A 15,561-nucleotide genomic window follows, 5' to 3' on the forward strand; every position below is an offset into this window, starting at 1 on the left:
TTAGTAGTGTGTATATGTCAATCCCAATCTCCCAGTTTATCTCTCCCCCCCTTTGCCCCCTGGTAACCATGTTTGTTCTCTACATCCGTGACTCTATTTCTATTTTGTAAATAGATTCATTTGTACCATTTTTTTAGATTCCACATATAAGCGATATCATATGGTATTTGTCTTTCTCTGACTTATTTCACTCAGTATGACAATCTCTAGGTCCATCCCTGTTGCTGCAAATGGCATTATTTCATTCTTTTTTATGGCTGAGTAATGTTCCATTGTATGTATGTACCACATCTTCTTTATCCATTCCTCTGTTGATGGACATTTAGGTTGCTTCCATGTCCTGGCTATTGTAAATAGTGCTGCAATGAACATTGGGGTGCATGTGTCTTTTCGAATTATGGTTTTCTCTGGATATATGCCCTGGAAGCGACTTTCTTTACTCAGCATAGTTTTCTGGCTGTTCATCCAGACTGTTGGTTGTACACACTTCGTTCCTTTTTATTGCTCAATATATTCCAAGTACGTAACCATATGAGTCTGGCTTCTTTAGTTCAGTATAACACCTTTGCAATTATCCAATTATCCCCTTTATCTAGAGTTTGTTCCTTTCTATTGCTAAGTAGGATTCCATCTATGAACGTATCAGAGTTTATTAACTATTCACCAATAGAGGAACATTTGGGGTGTTTCCAGTTTTTGGCAATGATAAATAAAGACAGTATATACATCTGCATACAAGTCTTTGTTTGAACATGAGTTTTCATTCCTTGGTTAAATACCTAGCAGTAGGATTTGATTGATCAGAGGGTAAGTGTATGTTTATATAAAACTACCAAACAGCTTTCCAGAGTGGCTAAAACTTTTTACATTCCCACAAGCAATGTGTACGAGTTACAGTTGCGCTGTATTCTCCCCAGCACTCGGTACTGTCAGTGTTTTAAGAAATTGAGATAAAATCCTTTTAAAATAAAATTCACTTTTTTTTTTTTTTTTTTGGCCGAGTAGCTTGTGGGACCTTAATTCCCTGACCAGGGATCAAACCCGGCCCCCAGCAGTGAAAGCACCAAGTCCTAACGAGTGGACCACCAGGGAATTCCCAAAATTCACTATTTTAACGATTTTAAAATACACAATTCGGTGACATTTAGTGCGTTCACTATGTTTTGCGACCATCACCACTATCTTTTCCCTGAGTCTATTAATCACCCCAAAGGAAACCCCAAAGCAGTCCCTCTGCATTCCCCCAATTCCCCAGCCCCTGGCAACCAGTAATCTGCTTTCTGTCTCTATGAATCTGCCTATTCTGGGTATTTCATATAAATGAAATCATACAATATAAGACCCTAGTGTCTGGCTTATTTCACCTAGCATCATGTTTTCAAGGTTCATCCATGTTGTAGCAGGAGTCAGTACGTCATTCCTTTTAAGGCCAAATAATATTCCTTTCTTTGTTTTTTAATTTATTTATGTATTTATTTTTGGCTGTGCTGGGTCTTTGTTGCTGTGTGCTGGCTTTCTTTCATTGCAGCTAGCGGGGGCTACTCTTCATTGGGTTGCGCGGGCTTCTCATTGCGGTGGCTTCTCTTGTTGCAGAGCACAGGCTCTAGAGCGCGGGCTCAATAGTTGTGGCACACGGGCTTAGCTGCTCCGAGGCTTGTGGGATCTTCCCGGACCAGGGCTTGAATCCGTGTCCCCTGCGTTGACAGGCGGATTCTTAACCACTGCGCCACCAGGGAAGTCCCAATATTCCATTTTATGGATATACCACATTTTGTTTATCTGTTCATTAGTTAATGTGTTATTTCCACCTTTGGGTTATTATAAATAGTGCTGTTATGTACATTCATGTCAAGTGTTTTTCTGAGTATCTGTCTTCAATTCTTTTGGGTAAATGCCTAACAGTGGAATTGCTGGGTCACGTGGTAGCTTTACGTTTAATTTTTGAGGTTGGCCAAACTGTTTTCCACAGTGGCTGCACCATTTTACAATCCTACCAGCAATGCTCAAGGGTTACAGTTCTCCATATCCTCACCAACACTTGTTATTTCCTTTTTTTATTATTGTTATTTTTATATCCATCCCACTGGCTGTGAAGTGGTATCTCATTGTGGTTTTGATTTGCACTTCTATAATTATTAATGATGTTAAGGGTCTTTTCAAGTGCTTGTCCATCATTTTTATATCTTCTTTAGGGAAATGTCTCAAGTCCTTTGCCCGGCTTTTAAATCAGTTGTCTTTTTGTTGCTTTGTTGAGTCATAAGATTTCTTTATATATTCTGGATACTAGACCCTTATCAGATATATGATTTTCAAATTATTTCTTCCATTCTGTGAGTTGTCTTTTCACTTTCTTGATAATGTACCTGGAGGCACAAAAGTTTTGAATTTTGATGAAGTCCAACTTATCTATTCTTTCATTTATTGCTTGTACTTTTAGTGTCATATCTAAGAATCTGCTGCCTAATCCAAGGTCATGAAGATCTGCACCTATGCTTTATTCTAAGAGATAGTTTTAGCTTTTACACTTAGGTCTTCAATCAATTTTGAGTTTTTGTGTATGGTATGAGGTAGGGGTCCAACTTCATTCTTTTGCATGTGGATGTCCAGTTGTCCCAACACCATTTGCTGAGGAGATTCTTCCTTTCATCCTTCCTTCCTTCCTTCCTCTCTCTTTCGCTCTCTCTCTCTCTCTTTCTTTCTTTCCCACACCGCAGGGCTTGCAGGATCTTAGTTCCCTGAACAGGGTATCCCCTGCAGTGGAAGCATGGAGCCCTAACCACTGGACCACCAGGGAATTCCCTGTTCTTTTTCAAGACTGTTTTGCCTATGGGAGTCCTTTGCAATCCCATGTGAATTTTAGGATCAGCTTTTCCATCTCTGTGACAATGATCACCCACTGAGATTTTGATAGGGACTGCATTGGATCTGTGGATCACTTTGGTTAGTATTGTCCTCTTTCAAATATTAACTCTTCCAATCCATGAACGCAGGACATCTTTCCATTTATTTAGGTCTTCTCTAACTTCTTTGAACAACATTTTGCAGCTTTCAGTGTACAGTCTTTCACCTCATTGGTTAAATTTATTCTTAATCGATACCATTGCAAATGGAATTGTTTTCTTAATTTCGCTTTTTGAATTGTTCATTGCTAGTGTGTTGATCACACACCTGCGGAATTTATTTGCTCTGTATATAAGATCATGTCATCTGTGAATAGAGACTTTGAGTTACTGTCTAGTATCCTTTCTTTTTTAATTAATCAATTAATTTTGGCTGCACCGGGTCTTAGTTTTGGCACGTGGGATCTTCGTTGTGGCAAGCAGGATCTTTAGTAGCGGCACACAGACTTCTTAGTTGCAGCATGAGGGCTCTTAGTTGCGGCATGCATGTGGGATCTAGTTCCCTGACCAGGGAATGAACCCGGACCCCCTGCATTGGGAGCGCGGAGTCCTACCCACTGGACCACCAGGGAAGTCCCCAGTATCCTTTCATTGCACTTTTTTTTTTTTTTTTTTTTTTGTGGTACGCGGGCCTCTCACTGCTGTGGCCTCTCCCGTTGCGGAGCACAGGCTCCGGATGCTCAGGCTCAGCGGCCATGGCTCACAGGCCTAGCTGCTCTGTGGCATGTGGGATCTTCCCGGACCGGGGCACGAACCCGTGTCCCCTGCATCGGCAGGCGGACTCTCAACCACTGTGCCACCAGGGAAGCCCTCATTGCACTTTTTAAATGCACTTCTAGATTGCTTACTTGTGTTATATATCTAATATTCTTATAATTTTAAAACAATTAAAATTTAAAGCAAAAGATCTTATATTTGCGTCACAAAACCAACCACAGCTAACCGGGCCAGCTTAGCAGGTGGAAAGCACACTGGTCTGCTCCTCTGGCAGAGATTCTTGCATCCAACGAGCCCCAACTCAATGCTGCATCTTTGTATGAGTTGGGAATTTAAATCAGCAAAGGCAAAACCTGGAACTTCTTATGGCTTTGGAGTCTCTGAGGGTGGTTCTGTTGTTTCTTAATTATTTTGGGCCTTGTTTTAAATTTAAGAAGGAGTATTTAGACGCAGAATCTAAGGACAAAGTTCTCTGGCCTGGGGGTGAGAGCACTCATGGTCACCTGTGACAAGGTAAAGACAGAAAAAGAACTGGAATAGGAGAAAAGTGGTCAGTCTCATGTGGAAGTGGTGAGTTAGAGTTTCCTGTTGGGCATCCAGCTGGAGATGGTCAGTAGGCAACTTAAGTGGAGATGAGGAAAGGGCTTGGAGCTGGAATAGACTCGAGCCTCATCATGTGGGCACATTGTGGGAAGATGGCAAAGAAGGAGGACCCAGGGAGGCAGTCTGGGGATCAGTAGCCATGCATGGGTCAGGGGAAAGGGAAAACAAAGAAGGAAGAAAGTGGGGGTCACAGACATCAAGGAGAACCAAGTCACTGGAAAGAGGGGCCAACCGTATGTTACATCCTGCAGAGACATTAGGTACAACAGGAACTGGAGAGGGACCTTAGACTTGACCCAGATGAGGGCCCTGTTGTCCATCACCTGAGAGATTTCAGGGAGAGATGGGGTGAGAGCCAGAAGGGCCCTGGCATGTCCCAGAATGTAAAACAGTGCTTGTCAGGCAAGTGTTTGGGAGCCATTGTTGGTTGGATGGATGGATGGATGGATGGATGGATGATGGATGGATGGTTGATAGATAGATGGATGGATGATGGATGGATGGATGGATGATAGATGATGGATGGATGGATGGATGATGGATGGAAAAACAGATGGACAGAAGGACAATGATCTGAAAGATCCAAGAAGGCTTCATGAAAGAGGAGGAACTGAACTGCGTCTCAATGAGTGGAGACAACAGGGCAGGGGGCCCCCAAATGACCTGGTGTCCACAGGCCCAGGGAGGAAGCTACCTGGCTGGACTGTGGGAAATTATGTGGAAGGAACACCCAGAAGCCCTAAAATGAGGCCAGGAGAGGTCGGGCAGGTCCAAGCCAGCTCAGGACTCACTCTGCCACACCACATGGCCACCCGAGGGGACTCGGCACTCAGCAGCACCATCAGCACTGAGGATTCAGTGGTCACAGGACAGCCTCAGAGTTGGGGGGACACACTGGGTGACAAGGTGTGAGTGGCTCCTTCCTCAGACAGGGGGCTGGGCATGGGGACACCCAGGAGTGCCCCAGCCTCGGGGGGGGCTGGCTGCCCAACCCCCCAACCTGAGGACACAGTCCTGCCTGCTACAGCCCTGTTCCTGTCATGCCCAGCAGTTCCCTGCTCCATCCTGGCCCCCGGGTGACAGGCCCCAGGTGCTGGCCCGGCGGGTTTTGGTCCGAGTCTCGGTCACCGTGGTACGTCTTCGGCGGCGGGACCCAGCTCACCGTCCTAGGTAAGTGGCTCTCACAGCTTTCCCAGCCTGTCCCACCCTCTGCTGTCTTGGGAAAGTCAGTTTTTTCTCTCTGGGGGCTACTTCCCATCTGCCCTCCCAGCTTAAGGACCGACCCCCACCTTTCTCCTTGGGGCCTGGGGAGGCAGGTTGGTCTTGGGGTAACCGGCAGGAAGGACCCCAACAGCAGGAGCAGCCACCTCCAGAGTCCGATAGGGATCATAAGGAGGGAGGAGAGCTGCTTTGGTTACACACGGGGACACTGAGGCTGCACATGGGACGGCTTGGCCAGGTCACCCAGAAGGGTGATGTGGAACAGCTTCTTGGGGACTGTCTGCTGTCCAGGGGCTGAGTGGGAGGGGGGACAGAGAAGGCAAGCAGGGCCACCATGGGGACACTCACAGAGGCCATGATGAGGGTGGGCAACCCCAGACCCTCCCCTGCATCTCACACCCCCTCCTCTGTCACACAGGTCAGCCCAAGTCTGCACCCTCGGTCACTCTGTTCGCGCCCTCCACTGAGGAGCTCAAGGCCAACAAGGCCACCCTGGTGTGTCTCATCAACGACTTCTACCCGGGCAGTGTGATGGTGGCCTGGAAGGCAGGCAGCACCACCATCACCAGGGGCGTGGAGACCGCCCAGCCCTCGAAACAGAGCAACAGCAAGTACGCGGCCAGCAGCTACCTGGCCCTTACGGCCAGCGAGTGGAGATCTTATGACAGGGTCAGCTGCCAGGTCACGCATGAGGGGAGCACCGTGGAGAAGACAGTGGCGTCCTCAGGGTGCCCTTAGGTCCCTGGACCCCCCACCCTCCGGGGCCTGGAGCCACGGGTCCCCTAGGGGGGTCTCCCCTCCCATCCTGGTCCCCCCAGCCCTTCCTCCTGTGCCCGATCAACTCTCAATAGAATGTTTTCATCGTTATTCAGAAATCTCTGCTCATTTCTTTCTTTCTTTCTTTCTTTCTTTTTTTTTGTCGTACGCGGGCCTCTCACTGTTGTGGCCTCTCCCGTTGCGGAGCACAGGCTCCGGACGCGCAGGCTCAGCGGCCATGGCTCACGGGCCCAGCCGCTCCGCGGCATGTGGGATCTTCCCAGACCGGGGCACGAACCCGTGTCCCCTGCATCGGCAGGCGGACTCTCAACCACTGCGCCACCAGGGAAGCCCTCTGCTCATTTCTTTTTTTTTTGTCTCGTATTTAATTTGCACCCTCTCCAGAATTCTGGGGGTGGGGTGGGGAATCCTAGGCGCCAGCGAGAAAGTAACTAAAGGGAGAGGCTCACAGTCTCCTGGGTGGGGGCATCTCCCAGGCAACCAACCAGGACACATCACCCATCCGCCCTCTCCTTCTTCCCACTCCTCCTCCAGCACAAGGCCGTGCCCACCCCCTGCCACCTTCCTGGCCGGAGCTGCCCATGGCTGGTGACCTCCAGATGAGCCCTCCCTCCCTGCCCTGGTGGGGACCCTCCACAACTCCCTGCCCCCGGCTTGTCCTTTCTTTCCAGTATGGCTGTTAGCATAACTGACTCGGGAACCTTCGCCCACATTCCTCTCCCACTGTGTCCTGCCTGGTCCCTGGGCTGGGCCACTCCTGGGGGCCTCCCAGCCCAGGCTCCGCCTCCTTCCTCCCTGGCCTCCTGCGGCCCCTTCTCCTCCTGGGCTCATGGGGAGGGGACTTTGATCTTAGCTTCTGCTCTGGGGCACTGTTTCCCTCCCGCTCCAGTTAAATGTTCTCCAGGCCTTACCAGCCAGGCATCAAACCACCTGGAGAGTTCTGAGCCCACCTGGACCCAGGTCGCTGGCCCTGGGACCCATGGCCTAAGGCGACAGAGTTGTTAGGGCCAAAGAGGGACCATGGGGGACAGGGGTCTTGGGTTGGAGGGGCTGGCTTCCTCATGTCCTTCCCCTCCTCTGGGTCAGAAATCTGGGTCAGGGCACTGGGGGAGGGGCCGAGAAAGGGTGTTGTCTTCTTGGAGGCCCCGCCTTGGTCCTATTTCCTGGAGGTGAGGGCTCACTGTGCCCTGCCACCGGAACGGTCAGTCTGGCCCAGGGCCAGACTGGCCCAGTAGCAGCATCTTGAGGGTAAAGTTCAAACACCAAGCCCCCAGTACAGGTCCCTTTGGCATCTGCTCCTCCCACACTCCCAGACTAGTTTTCTGCTGCCTCTGTGTCCCACCAACACCTACTCTAAGCCCAAGGGCTTCTGTCACCAAAGGCCACACTGCTTCACGCCTCTGCAGTTTGCTCCCGCTGCTCCCTTTGCTGGCATGACAGTCCCTGTCCCCATCCACCTGACAGAGGCCTGCCACTCCCTGATAACCTGCACTCAGCTCTCCACTCGGGACCTTCACATGGACAATGCTTGAACCTCAGCCAGTCTGGGCTGAGCACGTGGGGGCTGAGAGGAGCTGACGCCAGGCATCTCCCACCCACTCCCGACCCCCAGGGGCAGCAGGAAGCAGCTTCTCACACCTCCCGTCAGGATAAGGAATGAGACCTGTGCCTGGGCACCTAGGACACAGCTGCCAGCCACAGACCTGCTCAGCGCAGCTGGTAACAGGCTTGCTGGCAATAAGGTGTCCACGGGGACCCGGCTTCACCCTCCTCCGTACCCCAACTCTGCCTGGTCGTGGGACTGACCGTCCCCAGCTCTGCTGCAGGTGTCATCTCTTTGCCACGAGGCTGGAGCCCCAGCTGGGTGCTGCCTATGGATCATGCTCTACCTCCTGTGACCCCCAGACCTCCCCGGGAGGTGGGTGCTAACCACCCCCTCACCTCATGGATGAGGAGACAGAGGTTCCCAGAGCTGAGGCAGCTGCCCAGGTCCCGCAGGCACTCAGGGCCACACACACGGTGGGCACCCGGGCCCCCCTCATGAGGTCACCTTCCCCCCCGAGGAGGCTGTGCTGTGCCAGCCGGGAGATGGTGCTGAGCACACGACCCCGCAGCCTCTGGACATCAGAGGCATCCTAAGGCTCTGTGGGGTGGGGGAACCCTGGCTCCTCAATCTATACTGACTCGGTGCAGGTAGGGGCAGGCAGGAGGGGGTTCATGGACCTCTGAGTCCATACAGCAAAGCAGTGTGGGTATTGTGGGCCTAATTCACAGAGGAGAGAACTGAGGCTCTGTCAGCGGGATGGGGGTTGGGGGACCTGCCCAGGGTTACAGGGTGAGCTGCTGGCTGACCTGCCCCCGCCACCCCCAGCTCTTTCCATGGCTCCTCAGCCCTGCGAGACATGTCATTCATCCATTCACTCACTCATTCATTCAGCAAACCGTCAGTGATCACTGCTGTGGGCTGGTGCTGGGAACAAGGAGACAGGACCACCTGCCCTGGAACAGCTCATGCACTGGGAGGACACCCGTAGAGCCCACCGCTGACCCCACCGTGTCCTCAATCACCCAGGTCAGCTCCCCGCCCGGGGAGCATCTCCCTGCACACCTGGGATAAGATTTCATCCACTGCCCGGCCCCACAAGGCGGATCCCCCAGCAGCCGGCACTGAGCACGTCTCGAGGCTCATCAGAGCCCCTCAGGGAGCCTTTAAGTCCCCATCAGGGCCGCCATTGCCCACTTCACAGAGGGGACACTGACCATGAGGGATGTACCGGGCCTGCCCTGCTCAGCTCCGAGCCGGGACAGCCCCTGCGGACTGGTGGCCCCAGGGCACTGGGTGGCAGGGGGATGGGGGCATGTTGGGTGGACCCCTGGTCTAATAGAAAAGAGTGTCAGGTCAGGGGAGGGGGCTTGTCCTGGCCCGGCCCTGCCTGCTGTGCGACCCTGGGCAGCCTCTCCATCTGGGGCTTCCTTGTGGGAGGCCAAGGCTGGGGGAGGTGACTGATGGGGGAGGGGGGTTGTAGCTTCCTTCACAGCAGAGCCAGGAATAGCCCTGGGGGAGGGGAGGGGAGGTGACAGGCAAGAATCAGGGAGACTGTCTGGGGCAACCAGGACAGAGGCCAGGGGAGGGGCTGGGTCATCAGACACCCTCTGTCCACTCCGGGGACAGAGTAGTTAATGGTCAGCACAACTCACCAGGGCACCGCAATGCGTGTGTTTCCACACAGGTCAGGGTGACACTCTCTTCCTGTGGCCACTCAACCCCCCAGGTCCCTTCTGCTCCTCAGCACGTGGCCTGGGGACATGTCACGTCAGGGCTGGCATCCACTGAGTATTCTCTGTGCCCGGGCTGTGCTGGGCACCAAAGTCTGGATCCCCCTCCGGTCCTCACCAGGATGGGTAATCCCTGTCCGCCCAGGGCCCGGCCTCCTGGGGACATGCTGGGGCCTCCAGATTGTGCCGGGAGGAAGGAGGAAGCCTCAGCCAGACCCCAAACAGGCTCCCTAAGGAGGACAGAAAGGCTGCTGTGGGCCGGTTGAGAGCAGCTCTCCGAGGGAAGGTGGGACCCCAGAGCAGCCTGGTGAGCCCACCCGCAGCGTCTCTGGTCACACAGGGCCTCCAGCTCAGCGCTAGTGTGGACCAAGTCCCTGCGTGGATAAGGCCCGCTGTGGTCACTGCCCGGGGCAAAGCCACCACTCAGCAGCCCTTTCCTGAGCACCTACGATGTGTGGGGACCTCGGTGGTGGCAACGCAACTCTGCTGGGCCTCCTGTGGGCACAGGGAAGCAGCCTATAGAGAGGGAGTGGTGTCGTGCAGGACGGGCTCGTGCCCTGGAGAAACCAACCAGGGTGAGGGCTGAGGGTGCCCGACTGGGACTCACAAGGGGCCACGGCCGAGCCTGGAGGTGGCCAGGAGGCAGGACAGCCCTGACTCTGGGTTGGCGGCTTGGGACCTGTGTCCCCGCCATGCAGCCGGGCTGGTGATAGTGGAAACTCGCTCCCTGGGGTCCAGGAGGGACGGTCAGATGGAAACTGGACGTTTACTGGTCTCTGAGGTTGACTGTTGCTGCCATTAGCATCGGCCTGTTCGGGCCCAGCCGGCCTCAGGCCAGCACCCCTGGGCTCCCCATGGGCCCCACCCTCACCCCCGCGCAGCTGGCCTGGTGAAACCAAGAGGCCCTGACGCCCGAAATAGCCAGGAAACGCCGACCGGCCCAGCCCGGGGAAGCAGGTGCCTCCCTCTCCCCAGGCTGGGGGGAGGAGTGGCTCCAGTTCCGGAAGCTTCCACCAGCTCCCTTGGAGAAGGGACCGCGTCACAGCACCCAGGCCGCCCCAGCCCCTGCGCCCAGGCCTGAGCTGGGCAGAGATCACGTCAATCAGCCATCAGAAGGGGCATCTTCTGTTCCAGAATCTTGTGTCTGTGCAGGTCATACCCCCTCCTCGGGGTCCCCAGGGACCTCTCTAAACGCTGGGCGCGCAGCTGCGGCTGACGTGGGACACAGCCAGACACTCAGGGCTCAGAGGAGCCCGGGGGGCAGGGCTGGCCAGGGCTGGACACGGGGCACTGCAGTCACACCTTCCCTGCTGTCCCCACACCTAGGACTCTTCTTGGGGAGGGACTGGGCCAAGGATGGGGAAGGGGGAGAAATGGGGACCCTCACAATCACTGCACTGGGAGCCCTGGGTCTGGGGTAATAATGAGGAGCCCAGAGCACAGATGTCCCCCAGGAGGCCTCATGCGGTCCTTCCCCAATGGACAGGACCTCAGATTGGTCAGTCACTCATCCATCTGTCTGTCCATCTATCTGTCCATCTGTCTGTCCACCCATCCATCCACCCAACCATCCATCTACTCATCATCCATCAATCCATCCATCCAAAAAGCCTCCCTCGGGCCTCCTGGGGGCCTGGCCTGTGTGGGGCTCTCAGCTACTCATGTCCCAAGCAAGGCAGGACTGGCCCAGTCAAGGCCAAAGTCAGACCTGGAACGTGCCTGCTTCACCATGGAAGGAGGGGCCTTTGGACACTGGGTGCCCTGTTCCCTGCCCAGTCTGCCCTGTGCTTGGTCGATACGCTGAGGTCAAAGAGAGGGCAAGAGGTGTGACAGATGGGCCAGTGTGGTGAGGCCAGCTGCCTCTTGCCCTGTGGGTGACCTGACTCCCCACCCCACCCCCACCCACAGTTACAGGCCTCCCGGATCCACCCTCCAGGCTGACCCTCCCATTCTCTCCTCTCCTCCCCTGTCCTTCTCCAATCAGAGAGTTTCCCAGGACATTCCAGGGCTCCAAGGTCCTGATGGGAGTGGAGATGGGGGACAAGCACCCAGCCACAGTTTCCTGAGTTCACCCCCAAAAACAGCAAATCACTTCCACAGGGTTGACTCCACCAGCTCGTTCTCAGGAAACACTGCCAGTAGGTCCCCCAGCCCAGGGAAGCCGGGAGCCAGGCCACAGGCCACAGCCATAACATCGCATCACCTGACACATGAGCCGTGCAGTACCCAGGGGGCGAATGCACCCACCCGAGAGCCTGGGGGAGTGTGGCCCTCACCCCAGCACTGACCAATCAGCTCATCAGCCAGTGCTCACTCCCATCGGCCCTCACCGCCCCTGTGGGCCCAGGTCGCGTCCTGGAGGTGAAGCTAAGACAGGGAAACTCGCCCCTGCCCAGCCCAGAGCCCATGGCGCCGAGAGATCCTCCCCCACCAGTAAACATTAGCGGGGAAGACAAGGACGGCGGATCCCGGGGTCCTGGGGGGTCAGCCAAGGGGAGCAGCAGCAACTTCAGCCACCTCAAAACAGGGCCTGGGAGCTGGACCCCCAGGGCTGAGGGGCAGAGGGAGGAAGGGCCTCCCGGGGGGTCAGCATGAGCAAAGGCACAGAGCGGGCGGGCCGCAGCAGCCCGCAGCTGGCACACACAGGTCCCCAGTGAAGCACCCTGACCCCTCCACCTCGGAGACTCCAGACTCCTGTCTCCCGCACCGCCTGGCCCACCACCCTGCTCACCGCCCAGCAAGCCCTTGCATTCGGTGTCACACGGCAGGGCCCTGCCCTGGGGAGGAAGAGGAATCAGACACAGACTGGACGCTGGGCAGAAAGGGACGAGCAGAGGGTGCGGGGAGCAGGCCCAGGGAGGGACTGGGGTGGGGGTGGGGAGTTCTCCAGGGGGGACGGTTCTCTGTGCCGCAGGCAGTGAGGCCGGCTGGTTGGCCAGAGTGTCCCGAGCCCCGGAGCCCAGCAGAGGGACAGGGACGGGGCTCAGAAGAGGTGAGGCGGGGGGCAGAGGCCCTGAAGGCCTCAGTCCTGACCAGATCTGAGATTCCAAAAGGCAGCTGCGCCCTGAGGCTACTGAGGGCCTACTGTCCCGAACCATTTATGAAACATGCAACATGAGTTACCCAGCTGAGCCACTTCCGGATTCCGTGGGGCTCAGCCAGCATCACCGCCCCATCTCACAGGTAGGAAAACCGAGGCCCAAAATGATTAACAGCCCAGCGAGCGAGACAGAGCCAGCCCCCGGTGTTCCCCCTCCCAACCTGGGGCCTCCCCTCTGAGGGACAGGAAATAGGCCACACAGGGGCACCCGGATAGAGAGCTGCCCTCTGCCGGGCCCCAGACCCCTCCCGTGGGCAACTTCCCCCCATCACCCCCCAGCCCCGACCCGAGTCAGGGGAACAGAAAGGAGGCCCGAGAGTGGACCCAGTGGCCACCCCCACCCCATGGCTGGAAGGAGGGAGGGCTGGTGGCAAAGGGCCTGGGGGAGCCCAGACCCCAGGGTGGACAAGGAGGGTCCCCCTCACCTGCAGCCCTTCTCAGCCCTTGACCTTGGGCCATTTGCTTCCTTCTGTGGGCTGTTTCCTCATCCCATCTGTACAGGAAGTGATAACGTCTCTCCCCCAAAGGGTGGGCCTGGGGATTAAAGGAGACGATGCCTGTGAGGTGCCTGGACCATGGTAACCCTCACCCACCCCAGCCACTGCTGTCACCTCCTGGGATCTTGCCTGGGGCCTGCCTCTGACATGCTGTGTGACCTTGGGCAAGATGATTCCCCTCTCTGGGCCCCAGCCTTTCCCTCTGCTCAGGGAGTGCTGGGTGAGGGGCCCTGTGGGCCAGAAACTATAGGAAAACTGTCGGATTCCTGGATGAAGGGGCTGAGCAGGGAGGCCCCAGGCCTGGGGGCAGTGAGGCCCGAGGTGGAAAGGGGATGGAGTGGGTCACCTCCCCAGCTCTGGTGGCCCTGCTGGTCAACCCTAGAAATCTCCAGGCAAAGCTAACCCTAACAGAACTCAGGGTGACAAAAGGGGAGAAGTAAGGGGAAGAGAAGCTTAGCCCATGGTCAACGGGGCGTGGGACTGGTGACAAACAGGGCCAGGTGTGGCCCGGGACGATGGGACAGGGCAGTTTCAGGGCTGTAGTTGGATGTTTGTGCAGCTCGCAGGAGCGGGTAGCAGAGGCCCCCACCCCTCCCAGCCCTCTCCCCTTCCCAGCCCCACCTGGGCTTGATGCTGCCCCATGGCTACCTCCCCACATCCTCCCCAAGCTCCATCCGGGGTCCTGGAATCCTGGAGGCCCATGGGATCTCACCTCCCCCTTCCAGGACCCTCATTGACAAAGGAAAAGCTGCTGCTCCCAAGGGATATGGCCTCTTCCTGGGTCTGCAGGCTCTGAATCTCATCCCCAGTGTAGTGCATGGTAACTTCAAGGTTCTCAATAAACAGTTTGAATGAAGGAAGGAAGGAAAAGATGGATGGATGGATGGATGTATAGATGGGTAGTTGGGTGGGTGGGTAAATGGATGGAGAGATGGGTGGTTGATTGATGGATGGGTATTTGAGTAGGTGGATTGGTGTGTTTGAGGGTAGGTTAGTAGTTGGATGGGTGAATGGATGGTTGAATAGTTGGGTGGGTGGGTAGATCCTAATTATAAGAAGCACAGTTCCCAATTTACCAAGAGCAACAGTAACCAAAACAGTGTGGTATTGGAATAAGGATAAACATATGGATCAATGCAACAGCACTGAGAGTGAGAAATAAAAACATACATCCGTGGTCAATTGATTTTTTAAAAAACACTATTTTTTAGAGCAGTTTTAGGTTCACAGCAAAATTGAGCAGAAGACATGGAGATTTCCCACATACTGCCCCCACACGTGCCCTGCCCCCACACGTGCATAACCTCCTTTATTATCAATCTCTCCTGCATTTATTACAACTGAGGGACCTACATTGACACATCATAATCATCCAGAATTCATAGTTTACATTCTATGGGTTTGGACAAATGTATAATGACATGTATTTATCCTTGAGTATCATACAGAGTATTTCCCTCCTTACCCCCAACCCCCAGCAATCAATGACCTTTTTATTGTCTCCATAATTTTGCCTTTTTCAGAATGTCGTATAGTTGGAATCAGACAGTTGGTAGCATTTTCAGATTGGCTTCTTTCATTTATTAACACACATTACAAGTTCCTCTATATCTTTTTATGACTTAAGCTCATTTACTTTTATTTCTGAATAATATTCCATTGACTGGATTACACAGTGTGTTTATTTACACATACCCACACATGGGGACGGGTGTGCCCATGGGGGGACCCCCCCCACCAAGGTCGCCTTCAGACAGAGAGGGAGAATTCTGAGTGGGTGACGCAGGGAACCAAGTCCTTCTGGCCATGACCTTGAAACTGCCCAGGTGGCCAGGACGAAGGAGAGCGCTCCTCTCTGTTAAGAGGATCTGAGCGTCTCTTAATTAGAATCGGCTCTTTGGCTTCTGCTCCCTAAAAAAGGTACAGGAATTCTGCACCTTGAACCAGTTCTGGGGGAATTTAGCAATCAATTTGGGGGAAACTGGCATCTTTGCCACATTGAACTTTCAATCCATGGATATCCTCTCTCTCTCTCTCTCTCTCTCTCTCCCTCCCATTAATAGGTTTTAATATTCTCAATAAAGTTGTATGTAGAGTTTTCCCCATAAACAAATGACTTGGGCATCTCTTTAGATTCATCCCTAGTAAACTGATATTTTTAATGAATTGTAAAATGTATCCTTAAATGTTATTCTCCATTTGCTGTTAATAGAGATACAGTAAGTTTTTGCATTTGAAATTTGCTACACTTTTTCATAGATTCTGTTAATTTATCTGCATTCTGTGGGACTTGCTACATACTTAAACATATCATCTGTGAAGAATGACAGTTTTGCTGCTATCTTCCCAATTCTTATACATTTCACTTCTTTCCTGGTCATTTCAAAAGCCAGTTTGGAGGGGGAGAGTTCCACTTCTGGAACAGCAACACAAAGAGTTCCACAGACCCACCTCTAGCAAAAGTGGTGAA

General features: G+C 54.0%; 1 protein-coding gene across 1 annotated transcript in view; it reads left to right on the top strand.

Annotated features, from left to right (window-relative positions):
• Positions 1 to 6,202, top strand: part of LOC114892847 (immunoglobulin lambda-1 light chain-like) — a 29,500-nt gene extending 23,298 nt beyond the window's left edge. The window contains 2 exon segments of the mRNA XM_029218164.1: positions 5,356 to 5,390; positions 5,860 to 6,202. Coding sequence (XP_029073997.1) covers positions 5,356 to 5,390; positions 5,860 to 6,179 — 355 coding nt within the window. The 3' untranslated portion in view covers positions 6,180 to 6,202.
• Positions 6,203 to 15,561: the final 9,359 nt, after the last annotated feature.

The sequence above is a fragment of the Monodon monoceros genome, unplaced genomic scaffold (genome assembly GCF_005190385.1).
Source record: "Monodon monoceros isolate NGI ecotype Baffin Bay Population unplaced genomic scaffold, NGI_Narwhal_1 Super_Scaffold_1, whole genome shotgun sequence".
In the NCBI taxonomy this organism is placed as follows: domain Eukaryota; kingdom Metazoa; phylum Chordata; class Mammalia; order Artiodactyla; family Monodontidae; genus Monodon; species Monodon monoceros.